This window comes from Schistocerca cancellata, chromosome 2, assembly GCF_023864275.1.
Source record: "Schistocerca cancellata isolate TAMUIC-IGC-003103 chromosome 2, iqSchCanc2.1, whole genome shotgun sequence".
NCBI lineage: Eukaryota > Metazoa > Arthropoda > Insecta > Orthoptera > Acrididae > Schistocerca > Schistocerca cancellata.
Window position 1 is genome coordinate 480,953,736 of NC_064627.1, and position 17,608 is coordinate 480,971,343.

The 17,608-nt window shown below is 38.3% G+C and overlaps 1 protein-coding gene across 1 annotated transcript in view; it reads right to left on the bottom strand.

Annotated features, from left to right (window-relative positions):
- LOC126155481 (uncharacterized) overlaps positions 1-17,608 on the bottom strand; it is a 330,938-nt gene that overhangs the window by 95,469 nt on the left and 217,861 nt on the right. Inside the window, 2 exon segments of the mRNA XM_049916231.1 lie at positions 5,585-5,789; positions 14,666-15,688. Of these exon segments, the coding sequence (XP_049772188.1) occupies positions 5,585-5,789; positions 14,666-15,688 (1,228 nt within the window).

Sequence of the window (17,608 nt, forward strand, 5' to 3'; positions counted from 1 at the left end):
AAACAGCAAAACCACCTCAAAACCTAGTGTGAATGTTTTCTGTTGTATATTTTTAAGTGGCACACATCAGTCAGCTATAGGTGACTGGTTGCTTTTCCTTTATTTTATGTACTGTTGCCGCTAGGAATTTCCACTGTTACTACACCAAAATTCCTTTTGTATAAGAATATGAAGACTGTTGTTTACAACAGTAGTAAAGGCATGTGTAGCACTTCAAATATCTCCAATTTCTTCCTTCCCCCACTGGGGTTCTTAAAGGAACCAAACAGGTCCTAAATTTAATGTGAACAAAATGTTATCAATGAGGAGAAAATCAACATCACGTTAAGTGGGTAAACAGGAGGTGAAGTTCACCGCATTCATGCGGGAGTAGTAGTTTAGGCTCTGGTGAAATAAAGATTATGTCCTTGGCCTAGATTATAAAGATGTCAACTGTGGGTGAGTTTATGGATCTTGGGAAACATAAAAAATTGAGTCTTCATGGAGTGATAAGAATCAGGAGGAAGACAGATTCTGAAGTGATATTTTTTGACGAGCCTAGGTCTTTGAGGTGGAACTGAAGTCATGCTGAAATTCTAGGATGGGGTAACTGCAGCAGGTCTTGTCAAAAGATACGACCAAATCTACCATGTAATCATAGCAGAACATACCAACAAAGGCAGATGATGATTAGGTCTCTAACAAGTTTTAGGTAGTGAATAATGGTTCACTTTATTGTTGTGAGGTTGTTCTCATTGCAGAGAGTTCTATAATGACAGATAAAATCTGTAGTGGTGATTCAGTGGGAGTGGGGAAAAATCACAGTTGGATGAAGGTACGAAACTTAATTAGGCAGGATCTGGCCTGATAGGTGAGTGACAAGGTGTTTCCCTTGCAGCAATCAGTTTAAGAAAAACAGACTTTTAACAAGTCTGATATGATCGAATCTGGGTGTGGTGTTAGAGGTGAGGTCTATGGTGATGAGTGAAATGCATGTAGGACTAAAGGCTTCGGAGGTTACATGGATGACTGTGTTGCAACCATGGGTTTCCAGCTGTGTTAGGCAGTGGAAGTGAGCCTGTGATGCGGCAGATATACGAGGGGCACCCAATGATGTGTTTCCCTATTTTATAATAATAATAACAATAATAATAATAATAATAATAATGTTCCATACAATTTATCAAGCTGAAATAATTTTACTGACATTATACATGGCTTCTGTTACTTTTCTACACAGTCGCCACATTTTTCCAAGCATTTTTGGTACCATCTCAAGTTTTTCCAAACCAGTGTTGTACCAGTCACGCCCTGTGCTTATAACCAGCTGCCCAACATTGAAGTGCTGACCTCCAAGATGACCTTTGAGTTATGACAATACACAAGACCACATGAATACTGAGTATGCGGTAACACTTCCCAGTTGAATCTCTCCAGCTATGCCTGAGGCAGGCTAAATGAGGCTGACATTGCGAGACAAGCTCCAGGACATTTACCTTTGATGGCAGCTTGTAGGTTCTTCAAAACATTACAGTGCTCCCTGCATTCATTTTGGCGTGTTGTGAGACAGGTAGTGAACAAGTACCCCCCCCCCCCCCCAAATTCACAAAAAGATGGTTACCATAATTTTCTCTCCCGAATGTGTGATCCTTGCCTTTTCTGGGGCACTTTCACCACGTTCCTTTCAAATCATGTTCTGACATTCTGACTCAGGGGTCTAATGATGGACCCAGGTCTCATCCTCATACAACATTCCTCGCAGACATAAGTTAATGATGGATTGTTGTTTTGCTGCAAAAAAATGAATGACACAGCACAGTTCACAAGCGGGCCACTTTTAGTGGTAATTCCATATTGACTGGCAGCATACTGGTAAGGTAGTGTGGTGTTCATCATAAGCCAGTGTGAGTACTGTCAACATATACCAGTCAACCTCTTCAGCCCTAATATCATGGTTACAGTTTATTTTGCAGAGAAATAAAATATGTAAACTTACTGGGTGTCCTTCCTAGATGGCTAGATGGTCAGCAGTGCTCGGTTAGGAGGCTATGAGATGTTGATGAGGAAGATTTGATAAAGGCTGTGATGGCTATGATGCAAAATGATATTCTTAAGTAGGAGATTAAGATACATAAGTTAGAAAGATTTCTGAGGTGGTATGAATACTGGCCTGGTTGTTGAAGGGTGAAGAAATCTACCTATGAGATGGGATGCAGGAATCGCAATTGCAGAGTATGAGTACATTATGGAGGTAACAGAGGTAGTTTCTAGGCATCTGTGACATTGAGATGAGGCTCTGCTAGGACTAGGTCACCGAAAGTTAACAAATGATGAAACCAGAAATATGCAGGTGGTTGTATAAAGAAGGGTTGCAGACAGAAGCGGGAATTTTGATTGCAAGGTCATAGTGAGGAGGAAATGGGAACGAGAGAAATCACATTGATTAGGCAGCAACATCTGAACACTATGTGGGGCTAGTTTTCAATAGTGATAGGGAAATTGATCTAGACTGGCAAAAGTAGCTGGACCAAAGATAACAGTACACCACAGAGCACAGAAAAGAGGATGCAAAGAAGTCAAGGACTAAGATGTAATAAAATACACAAACGCATGAAAAAATGGACCAAAAACTAAAAAGCAATTGGAAAATAAAATAGATATGGAAAAAGAGAATGGAGGCACAAAATGAAGTAATAATAACAAGATGTGACAGATGTGAAATTAAAATTTACTGTCAAATACACAACGGTCATAAAGTCTCGATCCACTTCTATAAAATAATGGTTGCATTTATATAACACACATGAATTTCAACAAGGCCTCCATCCATTTTGGAGCATCATTTGCATCACTGAAGATAATCCTTGAATACATTCTGAAACCTATCTCGTGAAATGGCTGACGGCACATCTCGGGTTTGAGTTCTTAGATCCTCAACATCCCATACATTTGTTTCATACACCTTAGCAAAGAAATTCAAGCATATAGAATCCAATGAATGAAATGGTCACATCGTCACTGAACCTCTGGCTATCCATCTGTTGAAAATTTATTAATTTTGTTAAATTTTCTGCAGATGTGGAATGTGGCTTAATCAGTTAACAAAATGTGATCTATGAGGTGTTTTTTAACAATGTGCAGCTTCTATTGAACAGTAAAATGCAGCTTGGCGAGCTGTGTGGTCTAATTTGTGAAGCATTTGAATTTGATATGCTTTTTTATTTAGCGTAAAGTGTTACATTTTCAAAATCGTTCATTTTTGCATATCTTACTCCTTGCTTAAATGAATAGTTGATGCATTTGGAATTGTTTTGATTGCTTCTCTGATTCATCAAACAGTCTCTCATGGTACAAAAGGTCTCCCAAAGTATAGCTCATCATACTAATTTTCAGTCCTTTGGAACTTACTGAAAATCAACCAGCACCTCCAGATAAGATAAATGGTGGAACAGTTCATTTACAACAACCAGACTCTCTTTTACTAATCATCCCGGAGAGAGGGAGAGAGAGAGAGAGAGAGAGAGAGAGAGAGAGAGAGAGAGGAAAAAAAAAAAAAAACACCAGGCCCAAGTTATCAGAGAAAAATATTATAATTATGTATTACATAAATACATGCTTTACCTCTTATAAATGGATTGAAGCTTTATGTCTGTCCTGAATGTTGGCCATTACGATTGGGGATTATTGCGACAGTTCAGTTTGAGGAGGCAGCAGGTTGGTATATGTAGAAAACAATATGTACAAAGCATATACAGGTACATATGTTAACAGCTGGATGTGGGAAAACACATTAAAATACAAGTAAACAGAAATATGTATTGTAGAGGAAAAAATTACACTGCAGAGGGAAATTGTTAAATGGAAAAAATTTGCAGAATTTGTCTGGGAAGGTGGGAAGATGCCCTGTGAAAAAAGCAGGTAAGACCATTTCTGTACAGTGATAAAAAGGCATGACACAGCACAACTAGTGAATTTGGAAAGGATGTACCTGAACAAGTAGTCCCTACAACGAGAAATGAATATGGAATATACATAAACACTAACAACAGAAAAACAGGACTGGGTTACAGTACCCAATGGATGCAGAGAAGCAACAAACAGGACAAAATATAATTTGTATATGAGAACATATCAGTACCAAATTTCAAAACTCCATTTGAATCTACAGTTCAGTTAAGTTGCCAGTAGAATACACAGTTAAGTTCTAAATAATGCAGATGTTGGTTGTATACCACTAACAAGGGGAGGCCACTATGCTGTGATCACAGATTTACTGCAAACTTTGTACACGTTTAGTAGGCTACTAATACGCTACTAATACAACATGATGTGTAAGTAATAAGGTGCACTATTCTGTCAATTCCGAAAAAACTGCCAGAGAAGTTTTACGTGTCTATTATGCGGCTTATGTATGTATGCTTATGTGTCGGACGTTAGCAATTATGATGGTCAAGTAATTAGCGTTCGAGCTTCGTGACAAACATCTATCAGACAACAGTTCAAGACTCCCACTCAAACTTAATTATTAATCTATTTTTTTCATCAGTGGTTATATTATTTAAGTGACATCTGAGAGGTAATACAATAGGAGGGGGGTTATTGGACATTACTCTTGTGGTCTGCACTTTGTGACATAATATATTACTGACTGTGAATAACGTCATTCGCATCATTAACTTGGGCTTTCAAACCCTGTCCCTTGTCCTTGAAAATTTAATTCCAAGTAGTAAATAGTCAAATAACACATGAAATTCACAACAACTTTATTAAAATGTGCATAGTTTCTTTAATTATATTACCTCTCAAATGTCATATAAATTAAATAAAGTGGCCAGGGATGAAAAAATATAGATTAAAAAATAAGTGTCAGCAGGAATGGAAACATCGCTTGTCCATGACCCTCTCATAATGCTTGAACGGTAATCGCTTGACCACTCTATGTCTTCTTACAATCTGCACCTTCACAAAGATATATCAGTTACATATCAGATGCGTAAAACTTCTCTTGTGATTTTCTCTGAATCACCGGAGTAGTGCACCTTGCTACTTGCACCTTAAAGTTGTTTTAATGGCCTATTAAATGTGTACAAAATTTGACATAAATCCATGATCCCAATGTTGTAGCCTCCCCTTGTAAGTTTTAGTTCCTAGCCTGCTCAGTTACATTTAAACAAGACACTCAACAACTGAAATTTTTTTGGGCTAGACTAACTAGTGTCACTATTTGAAGCACAAAAGCAAATAGTACAACATCACAATACAAACTAAGTGACGTGTAACTGTACAAGCCACAGAAATCTTTCATGGCAATATTCTCCCTTAATTGCAAGAGCCTGCAGCTTGAAAAATTTCATAAAGGGGCACAAATGTTAATCAATTCTGCACCGATATGTGGCATGAAAATTCAGAAGCGGTCCAGAAGAGGGAAAAGGGACTGCTGTAATATATGCTTCAGATATATGACCTGAAATACTTCAGTGTTTTTCCTGTTCCTCATGTGTTTGATATTTTGCTATTCTGAAGAAGCCTGGAAATTATGGTGTGACAGACAAAATCTTTATTGTAGTATCATTTCACTTTTTTATTCCACTATTGCAAAAAATACCTGGCAAAATATCAGAATGGCGACGAGTCCATCTACCCCACACGTCTGCTGCCGTATTTGAGTGTGCAGGTGTTGTGTTAAAACCACCGCCACTTCGTCTAGTCGACTGCGGGTTTGTTCGATTTCTTGGTTCCATAAATGATTGTCTGTACATCCTCTCATGATCCAAGAGCCTCTGCAGTCGACCAAATATATCTCGTACTGTCTGTCAAAGAAAAATTCAATTGTGTGTAATCTGAAGCAGGCATTCACTGTTTACAAACAGGCCGTACAAATAAGACACACAGTAACATCATTCATACTTCCTCATTAATTACAAGTTAATTGGTGTGGCTAAAAATAACAAATTAAGGTCTCAAAACATGCAAAATTTTTATTCTTCAGCATTTTTTAACTAAGGACACAAAAAAATCTGCTATTATATTGGTGCTTACACTTCCTTGTTGAAGTGCCATCTGGAGCAAGTGCAAGCTACCTAAATTACCCCATAATTAATGGTTTCCGCACCTGGGAGAAACCAATTTCTTCACTTTTGTGGGAATACAATATGAACTCAAGACAGAATGAATAGAAAGAGTGATAATTCAGGAATGAAATAATACAGCAGCAGTTCGCAAAAATTTCAGCTGTCAGAAAGAGTGACCCGAATGAATCCAAACTCAGAGGAAGCGCAGGAGAGTGTTTTTGATGATAAATGATTAACACAACAAAGAACTGATGTACATGTACCTCCAGAGTTACATCCAGCTCAGCCCAGTGAAAGGACAAGCATGAACGCAGGTGCCAACACATTTCGTAAATGATAAAGAGCACAATGTCAGTGTGCGTAAAGAGTTTGAACACATGCATGCATGACATTGCATTGGTTTCCTTTGTCAAAAACCACAAAAACTTTAGACAGTGGTGGATAAGTGAACATTGTTGTTGGGATGCCAAGTGGCAAAATGTAGTGTTTTTGCAAGAAGCCAACTCCCAACTAACCTACAGCGATTGTCACATAGTGTTAGATGCTACAATTGTGACCGTCACCTGATAGCCTGCATTGCTGAGCAGCGAACAAATGCTATACGTGATTGATCGAGGCATCAAGGCCAGATTAATCTCCCCCCCCCCCCCCTCTCAACAAGATGAAATGTTAACAACAACAACAACAACAACACCACACACACACACACACACACACACACACACACACACACACCTGACATATTGTTGGCTCACAGCTTGTTTGTCACTGTCCTCCAACTATCACTCCTGATGCTTTTTAGGCTTGTATGTAAACCATATGGAGGAAGACTGTCCCAGAATACACTTAAGACCTTTCATTTTGTGTCACAAGGTTTACTGGTTCCGAGCACAGCATGCGGAGCATTCATAAAATCAAAGATCAGGTATATCTCCACAGAGCCTAGAAATTGTGTAATGTTACGTATTTAGTGTTCACTTTAGTTACAGGTATCCTCCATGTATTGTAATTTTTACAAATATTAGTGCTGATTTGGGCATGAAACCTTCTGTTCTGTTCTGAAAAAGTTCTGAAACAGAGTATGATATGCAGAAGCGTGTAGGTAGGTGACAGATGTTAAGCATAATTTATGAAGTTTGAAGTAAGAATGTGATAGAACTGTAACAAATTTCATAATGTTCAACCTCAGTCAGTGTCAATACTGCGAAGTTTACCTGCACCTCTCATGCACAAACGACAGCAGATTTTCCAAGTGAATTCATGTTTGCACAAGCCAAATCCATATGACTTTTCCATTTGCAATGGGCAAACGAAACTGTGACGTAGTTTGAGTGTTGATTCTTATTTTTTACTACCTCATTAACACTCATAGCAACTTGTAACAGCTCTAACAGCAAATTAACAGAACATGAAGAACTGGGACACCATAAATGTAACTGAATGAATTCATAGTTGTGAAAAAGGACAACCATCAGCAGTTGGAATGATGACAATGAAAATTTTTTGCTGGACCGGGCCTCAAACCCAGATTTTCCACTTATTGCGAGCGGTCACCTTACCATTTAGCTATCCACGCATGACTCATAGCCAGACCCCCAACTTCCACATGTCGTCAACCATGCATCTAAGACCTGTACTTATACATCCATTATGTATATTCCCATGAAGGTCAGACTTTTAATTGAAAGTCGCTTGCCCGTATCGGCAGATAAATACGATACTGCAGTGCCTGTGTTGTTCTGATTATGATGCAAAGTTCCTCTAGACATGCATGGATGTCCAAAGGAACAAGCACTGTGGCGACTACAGCCATTATGAAAGACATAAATACAATTGCCTTTAACTGCACTAATGGTTCCCGTATCTATTAAATCATTGACTCACATTATCATGAGGTCAAGCCCCAACAAAATCCCCTGACTGACTTGACTGATGAATAGTCTGTTCATCATTAGTCAGAGTACATTCCTAACATCACATCTTAACTATCAGTGTGTTCGCTGGACTATGTAGAACTTAGTTAGTATAGTCTGGTGTTTACTATCTACTGTGTTAAAATATGCAAAAACAAAAAGATGCACAGAGACTTAACCTCATTCTAAGCCAGCACTAGGTTTATTAGACACAGATTATAGAGGAACAGTTCTGCAGAGCAGAGCATTGGGCAGCCACCACAAGTCTGCTTTACATTTTGAAAGATACTGCTGTCCAAAGCTCATAACAAGAGCATACCTCGGATATCAGCCAGAGAGAGGGAACTTATTTTATTTTGAGGAAGGGGAATTGGAAGACCAAGCATTGTTTTGTAGAACGCATCCACACCCAGTGTTGGCCGAAGTAAGGCGTGTGTCAAACAGCAGCTTGGGGCAACCCCAGCAGCATTTGGCAATTGCTATGGATAGCAGTGTGCTCATTATTCTTCCTGGCGTGTGTGTGTCTCATGCTGAACAAATATTAATTTTTCCTATACTCACATTCTAGTATTTTAAGACTGGCTGGTAAAATGCGAATTTGCTTTCGAAGGAACTTGCGAGAAATGGCCAATATCATGGCAACTGTTTATTCCATTTATTCATCAAGAGAAACACATATGCCAGGAAGAATACTGAGCATTCTATACCCGTAGCAATAGTTGATTGCCGATTGCTGCTGGGGTTGCCACGAACTGCCGTCTGACAAATGCCCTACCTCGGCCAAACCCAGACATGTTGTCCCAAACAATGGTCCGTCACCTCCAATTCTATCTCTCTTGGGCTACAATGATACCAGCTAACCCACTTTATTAACTTTTTCCATTCATAAATATCAAGTCCTACATCAGTTCCTATAGTGGAGACACTTAGGTAACAACACTTGAAATATTTTTCCATCCACGCTAAATCACACATAACATAATTTCCTGATGGACTATTTTTCCTTCCCTGTGCTATACATCATGGGACTGGTTTACCCGTTGGTCACCAAGGGGTGTTTGCCCCTGCAAACTGCATCAAAATTTTAGTTCTTGTGCCGGTTGTATTCTTATGGTAGCCTTCTACACTTTCCACCCCTCAGTTGGTAGTGGATGCTAATTCTCTGTTGAGAATTGTGGATCAATGAGTTCATGGTTTACAGTTGGTACACGCAGACAATATGGTGCTAATTTTAAGTTAATGTGACTTATGAAGTGTAGGCCTCAAGCAACTGTACAACAGGAAGAAAATTTGTGTAGAAATGAATGTTCAAAGGTGATGGTAGATCGAGAATAACCAGTTCTGCACACTAAATTTTCAGGGGACTGAAGTAGGAAGGGTTTCTTGAACTGGAGTAGCATATTGTTCACTACGTTCAAGGGAAACACAATGAAGGCTTCCTGACTGCTCAAGAACTAATCCAAAAGAAGACACTGGAGATAAAAAGGAATTTTCCAACTGCATATGTCACAGACTTCAAAGTAAGCACTAGATAGCGCTTGAGGATGTTGATCGTGGGGCTACATTATGATGCAGAATAAACGGGGGCAGATGCCCGAAAGAAAAAGATTCGAGAAAATTTGAAATTATAAGATAAGTTTGTTGGAAGCTGCTAAGCGCTCTCTTTCTGAAACACTAGATGACTTAATTTGCACAATTTGCGTGTTGTAAGTTATGCTGCCTCAAGGCTTAGAAACAGTTTCCAACTATAGTAACTGTCTTAACATAAGTTTATACCTCTAAATGAGCAGATTATGACAGTACTCTAAATTTTTAAATTTGGTCAATAACCAATAACCAACTGAAATACTGTAAATCAACTTTTTGTTGCCTCTGGAAGCCATTAGATAAACAACCTGCAATTGAGATTGGGTGACCATAGCCATTTAGTGATATGGATAATCTAAAATAATGGCACGACTGTTGTTTACTTGGCCATATGGACAAGGGCGATCAGAAGTCTGTTTATTTTGATATGCCATTAAATTTTATTGTCAATGCGAAGGGCATTAAAAGTGTTCCTGTAAAAAGTTCTGGCAGTGCAAATGCCATAACAACAGAAATGATGGATGCACTAGTAGACAGGAGGAAGCTACCCCCATATGTTATTCTTAACAGGAAAAAGATCTCACAAGAAAAACTGCCTGCAGGACTTATTTTTAAACATCAAGAAAGGGATGAAAGACAAACAACCTGATGCTAATTTGATTGTAGGCTGTTTCGAACAGAACACCAGGCTCTTTGCTTAACAGGGAGGAAAAAAGGGACATTTCATCCAGGAAGTTAAGGATCACAAGACAGACAAGCTAATAATTTCTGGTGGCATGACCTTCCAACTTCAAGAACAGATGATGTGTGTTGACCTTTCGTAACATTCACCTGAGACATCTTTACAGTAAGTGGCTTCTTCAAGGAGACCATGCCCTCACTCAATGGGAAAGAGGGAGGACTGCATTAAGAAAACCCTCAATACCTGGGCCAGTAGAGCCTTATGGCATGGGATGGAATCCCAAGTAAATCTGTTGCAGAAGGATTCAAAAAGTGCTGCACAGACGCTGCAATGGGTGGCTTAGACATGGACATAAGAGTATTATTATTATTATTATTATTATTATTATTATTATTATTATTATTAAAATAGTTATAATACAGATTACTAGCTGAGATGGTAAGCAAAAAAGGAAATGAGGCTAAAAATTAATGTAAACCATTTCTTTTTGTTTATTTTATTTCTCCTCGTATTATCAAAATTGAGACAATCAATCAATGGTGTAAGTTGAGAATAGATATACTATTAACTTTTTTAAGACATATACTTCATATCAATAAAAGCTTGTAATTTTGATTAGCCAGAATAAGCTAAAAGTAAAAATTTCTAAAGAATCCTCTTCAACAAAGGAGGATCATATATTCAGGGCTGCCTTGCAATCATGTAAATACGGTAATTAAAATGTGATAAAATTAGATGTACAAGAAAATATTTATTGATTTTTGTAGACTTTGGGACTAAAGAGAGGATGAAAAGCAGGAAAAACTGTGCTGGATTGCAACCTGGCAGTGAAAAAAAGTCAGTGAATACTTTGAGAGTACATGCATGACTGAGTGAAATGAAGATCGAGCATGTTAAAATATTGTTTAACTTTAGAGAGATTACATTTGCTTAAGTGAATTTTATAGAAGACATTGCCAATTGAAAGTTGTCAAAAAGTTCTGTATTGCTATGATAATTTTGGTTAAAACTTAGCAGCATATTGTGACAAGAGTAATTTGCAGGGGAGATGTCTGAACCCCCAGAAATATATAATCCATGGAAAACTGCTGCACAACCTTATTTAAAAGAGAATTTCTTGTGAAGAAACACCTTAAGTATTTATTAAGGAAGGATTGTCAGTTTCCCAAAGAGAGTGCCATCTTTCTGTGTGTCTTTGAATAGAACTTAGTGTAGATAACCATCATCAGTAGGATCAATTCTTTTATAATTATAGAAAACTGTTCAGACTGATTTCAACTATTCTGATGTTTTTAATGTAACATGACTACAGTTGAGGGCATTTTCAATAACATCTCATACCATATACTGATTGCCGAGTTAGTATTTTCCGCAGTCACTCCTATTTTGAATGACGACTCACTAACTTGTGGATACTTGATAGTAGTCGCACGTGAGATGTGAGAATTCAAAGTAAAAATCAACATCTAAAGCTGCTATTATACTGGAATGGTGATGAGCCACTGAAACATCATCAATGGTAAGAGCAGAGCAGTGCTGCAGCACGAGCTTGATTACCGTATTTACTCAAATCTAAGCCGCACTTTTTTCCGGTTTTTGCAATCCAAAAAACCGCCTGCGGCTTAGAATAGAGTGCAAAGTAAGCGGAAGTTCTGAAAAATGTTGGTAGGTGCCGCCACAACTAACTTCTGCCGTCGAATATATGTGGCGCTGCACAGGCATGCTTTGCAGGCACAAAGATAAATACTGGCGCCAAAACCTCTGCGTCAGTAAATAAATTTAAAAAAAGATGGAAGACGAGCTTTTTCTCCACCTCGAGTTTCGACCACCGCATTTTCATTTTCATACATTGTCCAATGAAGAAAATACAAAATCCGTATTGTTCAACTTTGAATGTAGCAGCATTTCAATGTACTACGAAAATCCGACTGGCAAGACTGTTTGGGATGTTTGTCAACATGGCCAACTCTACGTTCTGAATTTTTTCCTACCTGTGAGAAGAGATGGTTGCTAATAGGAACTTTTATGAATTGTGAAACACATGCAGTATTCTCTTCAACATAAGAATAATACAAATATAAACATGTTGGCATGTATTCTTTCATGATTGCTGCTATCTCATTTAAACCCTGTTTGCCTAACAAAGTACGAAACTAGAGTGAGACAACAGCAAACGCGGAAGAATATACATATCATTTGATGTTTATGTTCGTATTATTCTTATGCCTAATAGTGATACAGTCAGAAATGAAACATGTCAATTGACTAGATTTTTAAATCTAAGATGACTCTTAATTTCTGTGAAGAATGTAATTTACTAAAGAGGCGTCTGCAAAGATTTTCAAATGGAGAAAAATTTTGGCTAAGCTCTTGTTCAGAACATCATCTATCATACACAGTCTATTTTTTGGTTCTTGTTGATCATTATCAAACAAAGCAGCAGTGTAAGTAACAACAAATAGCAGTCTCTTACCATTGTTTCACTAATGAGACGATTCCTCTCTCTTTTTTTAATTGTAAGTGGCGGTAGCGCGCACAAAAGCAAGCCATGCCGTGAGCGGCGACAGGCCGTAAACACTCATTATCAGAATGCGCAAACAATGCATGACGAAGTACAGTAATGCATTTTCAGCTTAGAGTGACGTACACACTTACAACAAAGAGAACGACACTTATCAGATCAAAGCAAAATAAGCAATCTATTCAAACCAGACGAAGCACGTGAAAAAGGAAGGGTACCCGTATAGATACGGACAGAGCGCCTGACGCATGGCAATGGCTGCCTGGTAAAGGTTAACTGCTAAGCTTACGACTCAAAGCAAACTACTGTAGCTGTATCTTCACTCATTTGACCTAAAATGTGTCTCATATTACAATGGACCAACTTTGTTTCGATTTGGAGGTGCAGCCTAAAACTTCTCTCTCCCCTTGAATTTAGAGTCTCAAATTTCAGGTGTGGCTTGGATTCGAGTGCGGCTTAAGATTCGAGTAAATACGGTATAGTTGTGCTTGAGCAGAGTGCCATGGAGGAGAATAGCATAGAACAGTGCTGAAAGGTTCAAATATGTTTGTGCACAGAGCTGTCACCAGAGCATTTGAGGAACTCTTAGCTGTGTTTGGGGCATCCCAGCAGCATTCCGCTATTTCTACGCATAATAGTAGCATGCTCAGTATTCTTCCGAATAAACAGCATAAACAGGCACCTTGAAATCAGCTTTTTCTCCAAAGTTCCCTTGAAAGCCAATTCTCAAATATCCTAAAAAATTTAAAACGAAAAAATCTATAAGATTTTAATAGGCACGGATGACGTGCTTCCTTATCTTAGTGTAATTGCTGAAAGAGGTTACTGAAACTTGATTATAGTTTGTGTTTCACATTTTGCAAGATGTCGTCAAATGTGATAAAGGATGTCTGGAAGATTATCAAAACTTATCTGGGTACAACACCAATGAAAAGGATAGGCTGCTTCTCACTTCATGAAGGTGGTAGTGTGTCACAGACAGGTACAATGAAAACGTCTGATAAACATTTAAGCTTTTTTTTTTTTTTTTTACCACTGTGCCTGTCTTCAAGTCAGCACCCACTTTATGTGATGAGTAGCAATCTGTCCGTTTCATGTAGTTGTTATTCCATCCTGGACTTTCCATTGTCTGATCTTACCTGGATATATGCACAACTGTGAGTACAAACACTGAAACTCTCAATTTACCTGCATGTTAAAGTTTACTGGATTGATACATGCCTTCTTATAATGAAGTCTTTCATATACATTCATATAAGTGAAAAAATCTGTAAGTTCTGTTTTTGAGTACATAAATTTACAACACAGGGGCATAACCAGAGGGGTGGGGAATAGGAACTGCTCTCCATGGGGAACGGAAAGGCGTGGGGGATATCAACACTGCAACCCCCAATACATAAACAACAGTAACAATTCAGTATCAGTTTAAAGAAAGATGGAACACATCATGGGTATTTATGCCAAATGACCCTGAATTCTAAAATTTTTAAGTTCAGTTGTATCTTCCACCTGTGATGGTTTTTCCTCAAATTACCAAGCAATGTTAAAACTACCAGAGTATGAATACAGGAGGGGTTATCAAGTAATTGAACATCAGTTCTCAGGCCTGAGCTGCCGGTGTTGGTGGTCATGTGTGCATGAGGTGTGCTTGCTTATGTGAATGAATGGTGTATGTATTTCTGCTTCTCTTTTGCTGATGAAGGCTGTGGTCAAAAGCTTTGTTTAAGTGTCTTTTAAATGTGTCTGTATATAACTTAACGTGTCTTCTTTATGGTAAGTAGCAATCTATTTTTACCTACATTGTCAATACTTGATGCCAATATTCTAATAATTGCAATATCCTCATTTGTTGAAGTCTATAGTAAGAACCTCCCTCCCTTTCCCAAATGATAATAACAAGATGTCTACTTACCTGTCCAGTCCCGTATCTTGGAAACTGCTGACACACACCATTTTGTAAAGCAGGAGGATCTGATGCAATTGATGGCCCTACAGTGTCAGGCTGTCCAAGTGGAGGACCTGGTGTCTGTGTAGCTGTTGATCGTCCAACCGATTCCTGAAGCTGTGAGGCAGTCACATTCTTGGTTCTTTCACCATGGTTCTCACTAAGAGAAGCTTCAACAGATTTTTGAGAGACATTTTCTGTGATGCCACCCTTATTTAGTACTGTGCACTGTGAACTGTTACTGTTTTCAATAATAGTTGACTGTGAATGTGAACTTGAACTAGGAATACTTTCCCTTACTGTTGCTGACTGATCAGCCCTGCATCTAACATTCTGAGAGACTGAATGAGACACACCTTTTTTCATGGCAGGAGTGTCTAAATGGGTACAAAATGGTGCAGAGTCATTGCTTCCAGACACAGGTGACAAGGAAGAATGAGGGGTCTCAGACACAGCTTGTGAAACTGTTTTGCCACTGGCACAGACATTTTTAATATCTGTACTGATCTCTCCACTATCCAAACTTGATGGGAGAACTGGTTGCTGTGCTTCTGCCTCAGGAAACTCAGTACAAGCCATGCTATTAAGAGAAACAAATTCCTCTGATGTAACTGATACACTTGGTTTTGATGAGCTGCTTTCCCCAGACTGTTCACTTGTCTCTGAATCACAACTGAGTGTTTGGCCTTTAGTCATATTCACTGCAGTCTCAACTCTACTCTCAAACACAGTTTCCCTGTGGTTGTTTGGAGATGCTGGTAATATAGATTCAACATGCTGTTCATTGTAATTCCTTTCAGAATTATCAATGGAAGATTCTACTGAATGCTTCCATCTTAAACATGACTCTCCATTTTCACCACATTGATTACTGCTTCCATGGCTCCCTCTTTGTTGCATATGGTTAGTACAACTTCTGGTTGGTCTTGAAACTGGATTTCGTGGAGCGGCTCCAATTTGACGTATGAACTCATTGCACCTTCCACCAGGCTGAAAACAAAATGATACAAAAGTAGCATTAAATAAGATAACAAATATTAAAATATAAAATAATAAAAATGCAACATTTTCTTGGAATACAAGTTACCACCTCAATCTACAATTTATATTCAAACAAAACAATTTATATTCAAACAAAGAATTTGTGGTATAATCTACTTGGATAGATAAAAAAATCTACTCATCAAGCAACTGATAAATCTCCTCTGAACTGGGGTTCTGGGTGACTTTTTTGAACTGACCCTCCCCCCCCCTCCAAATGAACCATGGACCTTGCCATTGCATGCCTCAGCGATACAGATAGCCGTACCGTGGGTGCAACCACAATGGAGGGGTATCTGTTGAGAGGCCAGACAAACGTGTGGTTCCTGAAGAGGGGCATCAGCCTTTTCAGTAGTTGCAGGGGCATGGATGATTGACTGATCTGGCCTTGTAACACTAACCAAAACGGCCTTGCTGTGCTGGTACTACGAATGGCTGAAAGCAAGGGGAAACTACAGCCGTAATTTTTCCTGAGGGCATGCAGCTTAACTGTATGGTTCAATGATGATGGCATCCTCTTGGGTAAAATATTCAGGAGGTAAAATAGTCCCCCATTCGGATCTCCGGGCGGGGACTACTCAGGAGTACGTCGTCATCAGGAGAAAGAAAACTGGTGTTCTACAGATCGGAGCGTGGAATGTCAGATCCCTTAATCGGGCAGATAGGTTAGAAAATTTAAAAAGGAAAATGGATAGGTTTGTAGTGGGACTTTGAATTTTGCCGCGCTATGCTCGTTCCCTCAGATATAAATTATACCGTCACAGCAGTATGAGCACTCGATGGCAGAGAAAATACTAAAATTGTAACTCTTATTTTGTTTTCTATCTGTTTTTTGTCTCTTGAGAGCTGAAGCTTAATTCAGACATAAAAAATTATTAGCTAGTCTTGGTCGGATTAAGACAAAAAAACTCATTGATGTGCAGACGTGTTGTGAAAGTTTGTATGAAATTTGGAGGTTGAAAGCAGCAACGTAAAATGTATTGCATTCAACACCAAGATGGTTTTAGTTTGTATACATTAGTAATTCCTGAACAATGAAAATTTATTGCAAGATTTCGGAGCAGCTAAGACTTTTCACGCAGAAATGAAGTAGGAGATTTTTGAAGACCTGGACACCGCACGCGAGAAGACTTAAACCACTACAACTGGCTCCTGCGCCAGGACGCAATTTTTGGATGTGTCATTTTTGAGCAAATTTGAAACTTTAATTTGTATTTTTTCCCAACAAAGAATAACCAAAAGTCCTAAAGTTTAAATAGTAACGAAATGACCAACTTTATTGTACCTAAGCAAATGATTATACAACAATATTGTAAAGAATTTTTGTAACTAATTTAATCTGTTTTTTCTTTTCATGACATATATTGATGCAAAACTGTTATTTTGAGACCTTTTGGTGATTATCCGAAGGAGATGTATTAAGAAAATCCATAATTTGACGAATATGATTTACGCAGAAGTGATTGACCAGCCGCTGCAGCACAGAAAATTTAGGTGAGTCACACAATTATGTTTCATTCAAACATTCAACAACCAACTGCAGAATCCATTTTTGCATTTCCACATATCCTGTAGTTTTCTTCTACATTTTTTCCAAAATTATCTATCTCTATTGTAGTTTGTGGTAATTATAGTATTGTTGTAGCATATGAAGATCGTGAATTTGACCACCAAACAGTCATTTGTTACAAAAAATTTTGTTCGCCCTGCTGCATCTTTCTCAACTATTGTTTGCAATAGAGCAACCATTTACATTGACGAGAAAATATTTCAACCTAAATTTGAGTCAAATCTTTATTAATCAGACATATATTATTCCCTTTTTGACTTACGATTATACATCCTATTACAATGGAACGTGGTAAGGTC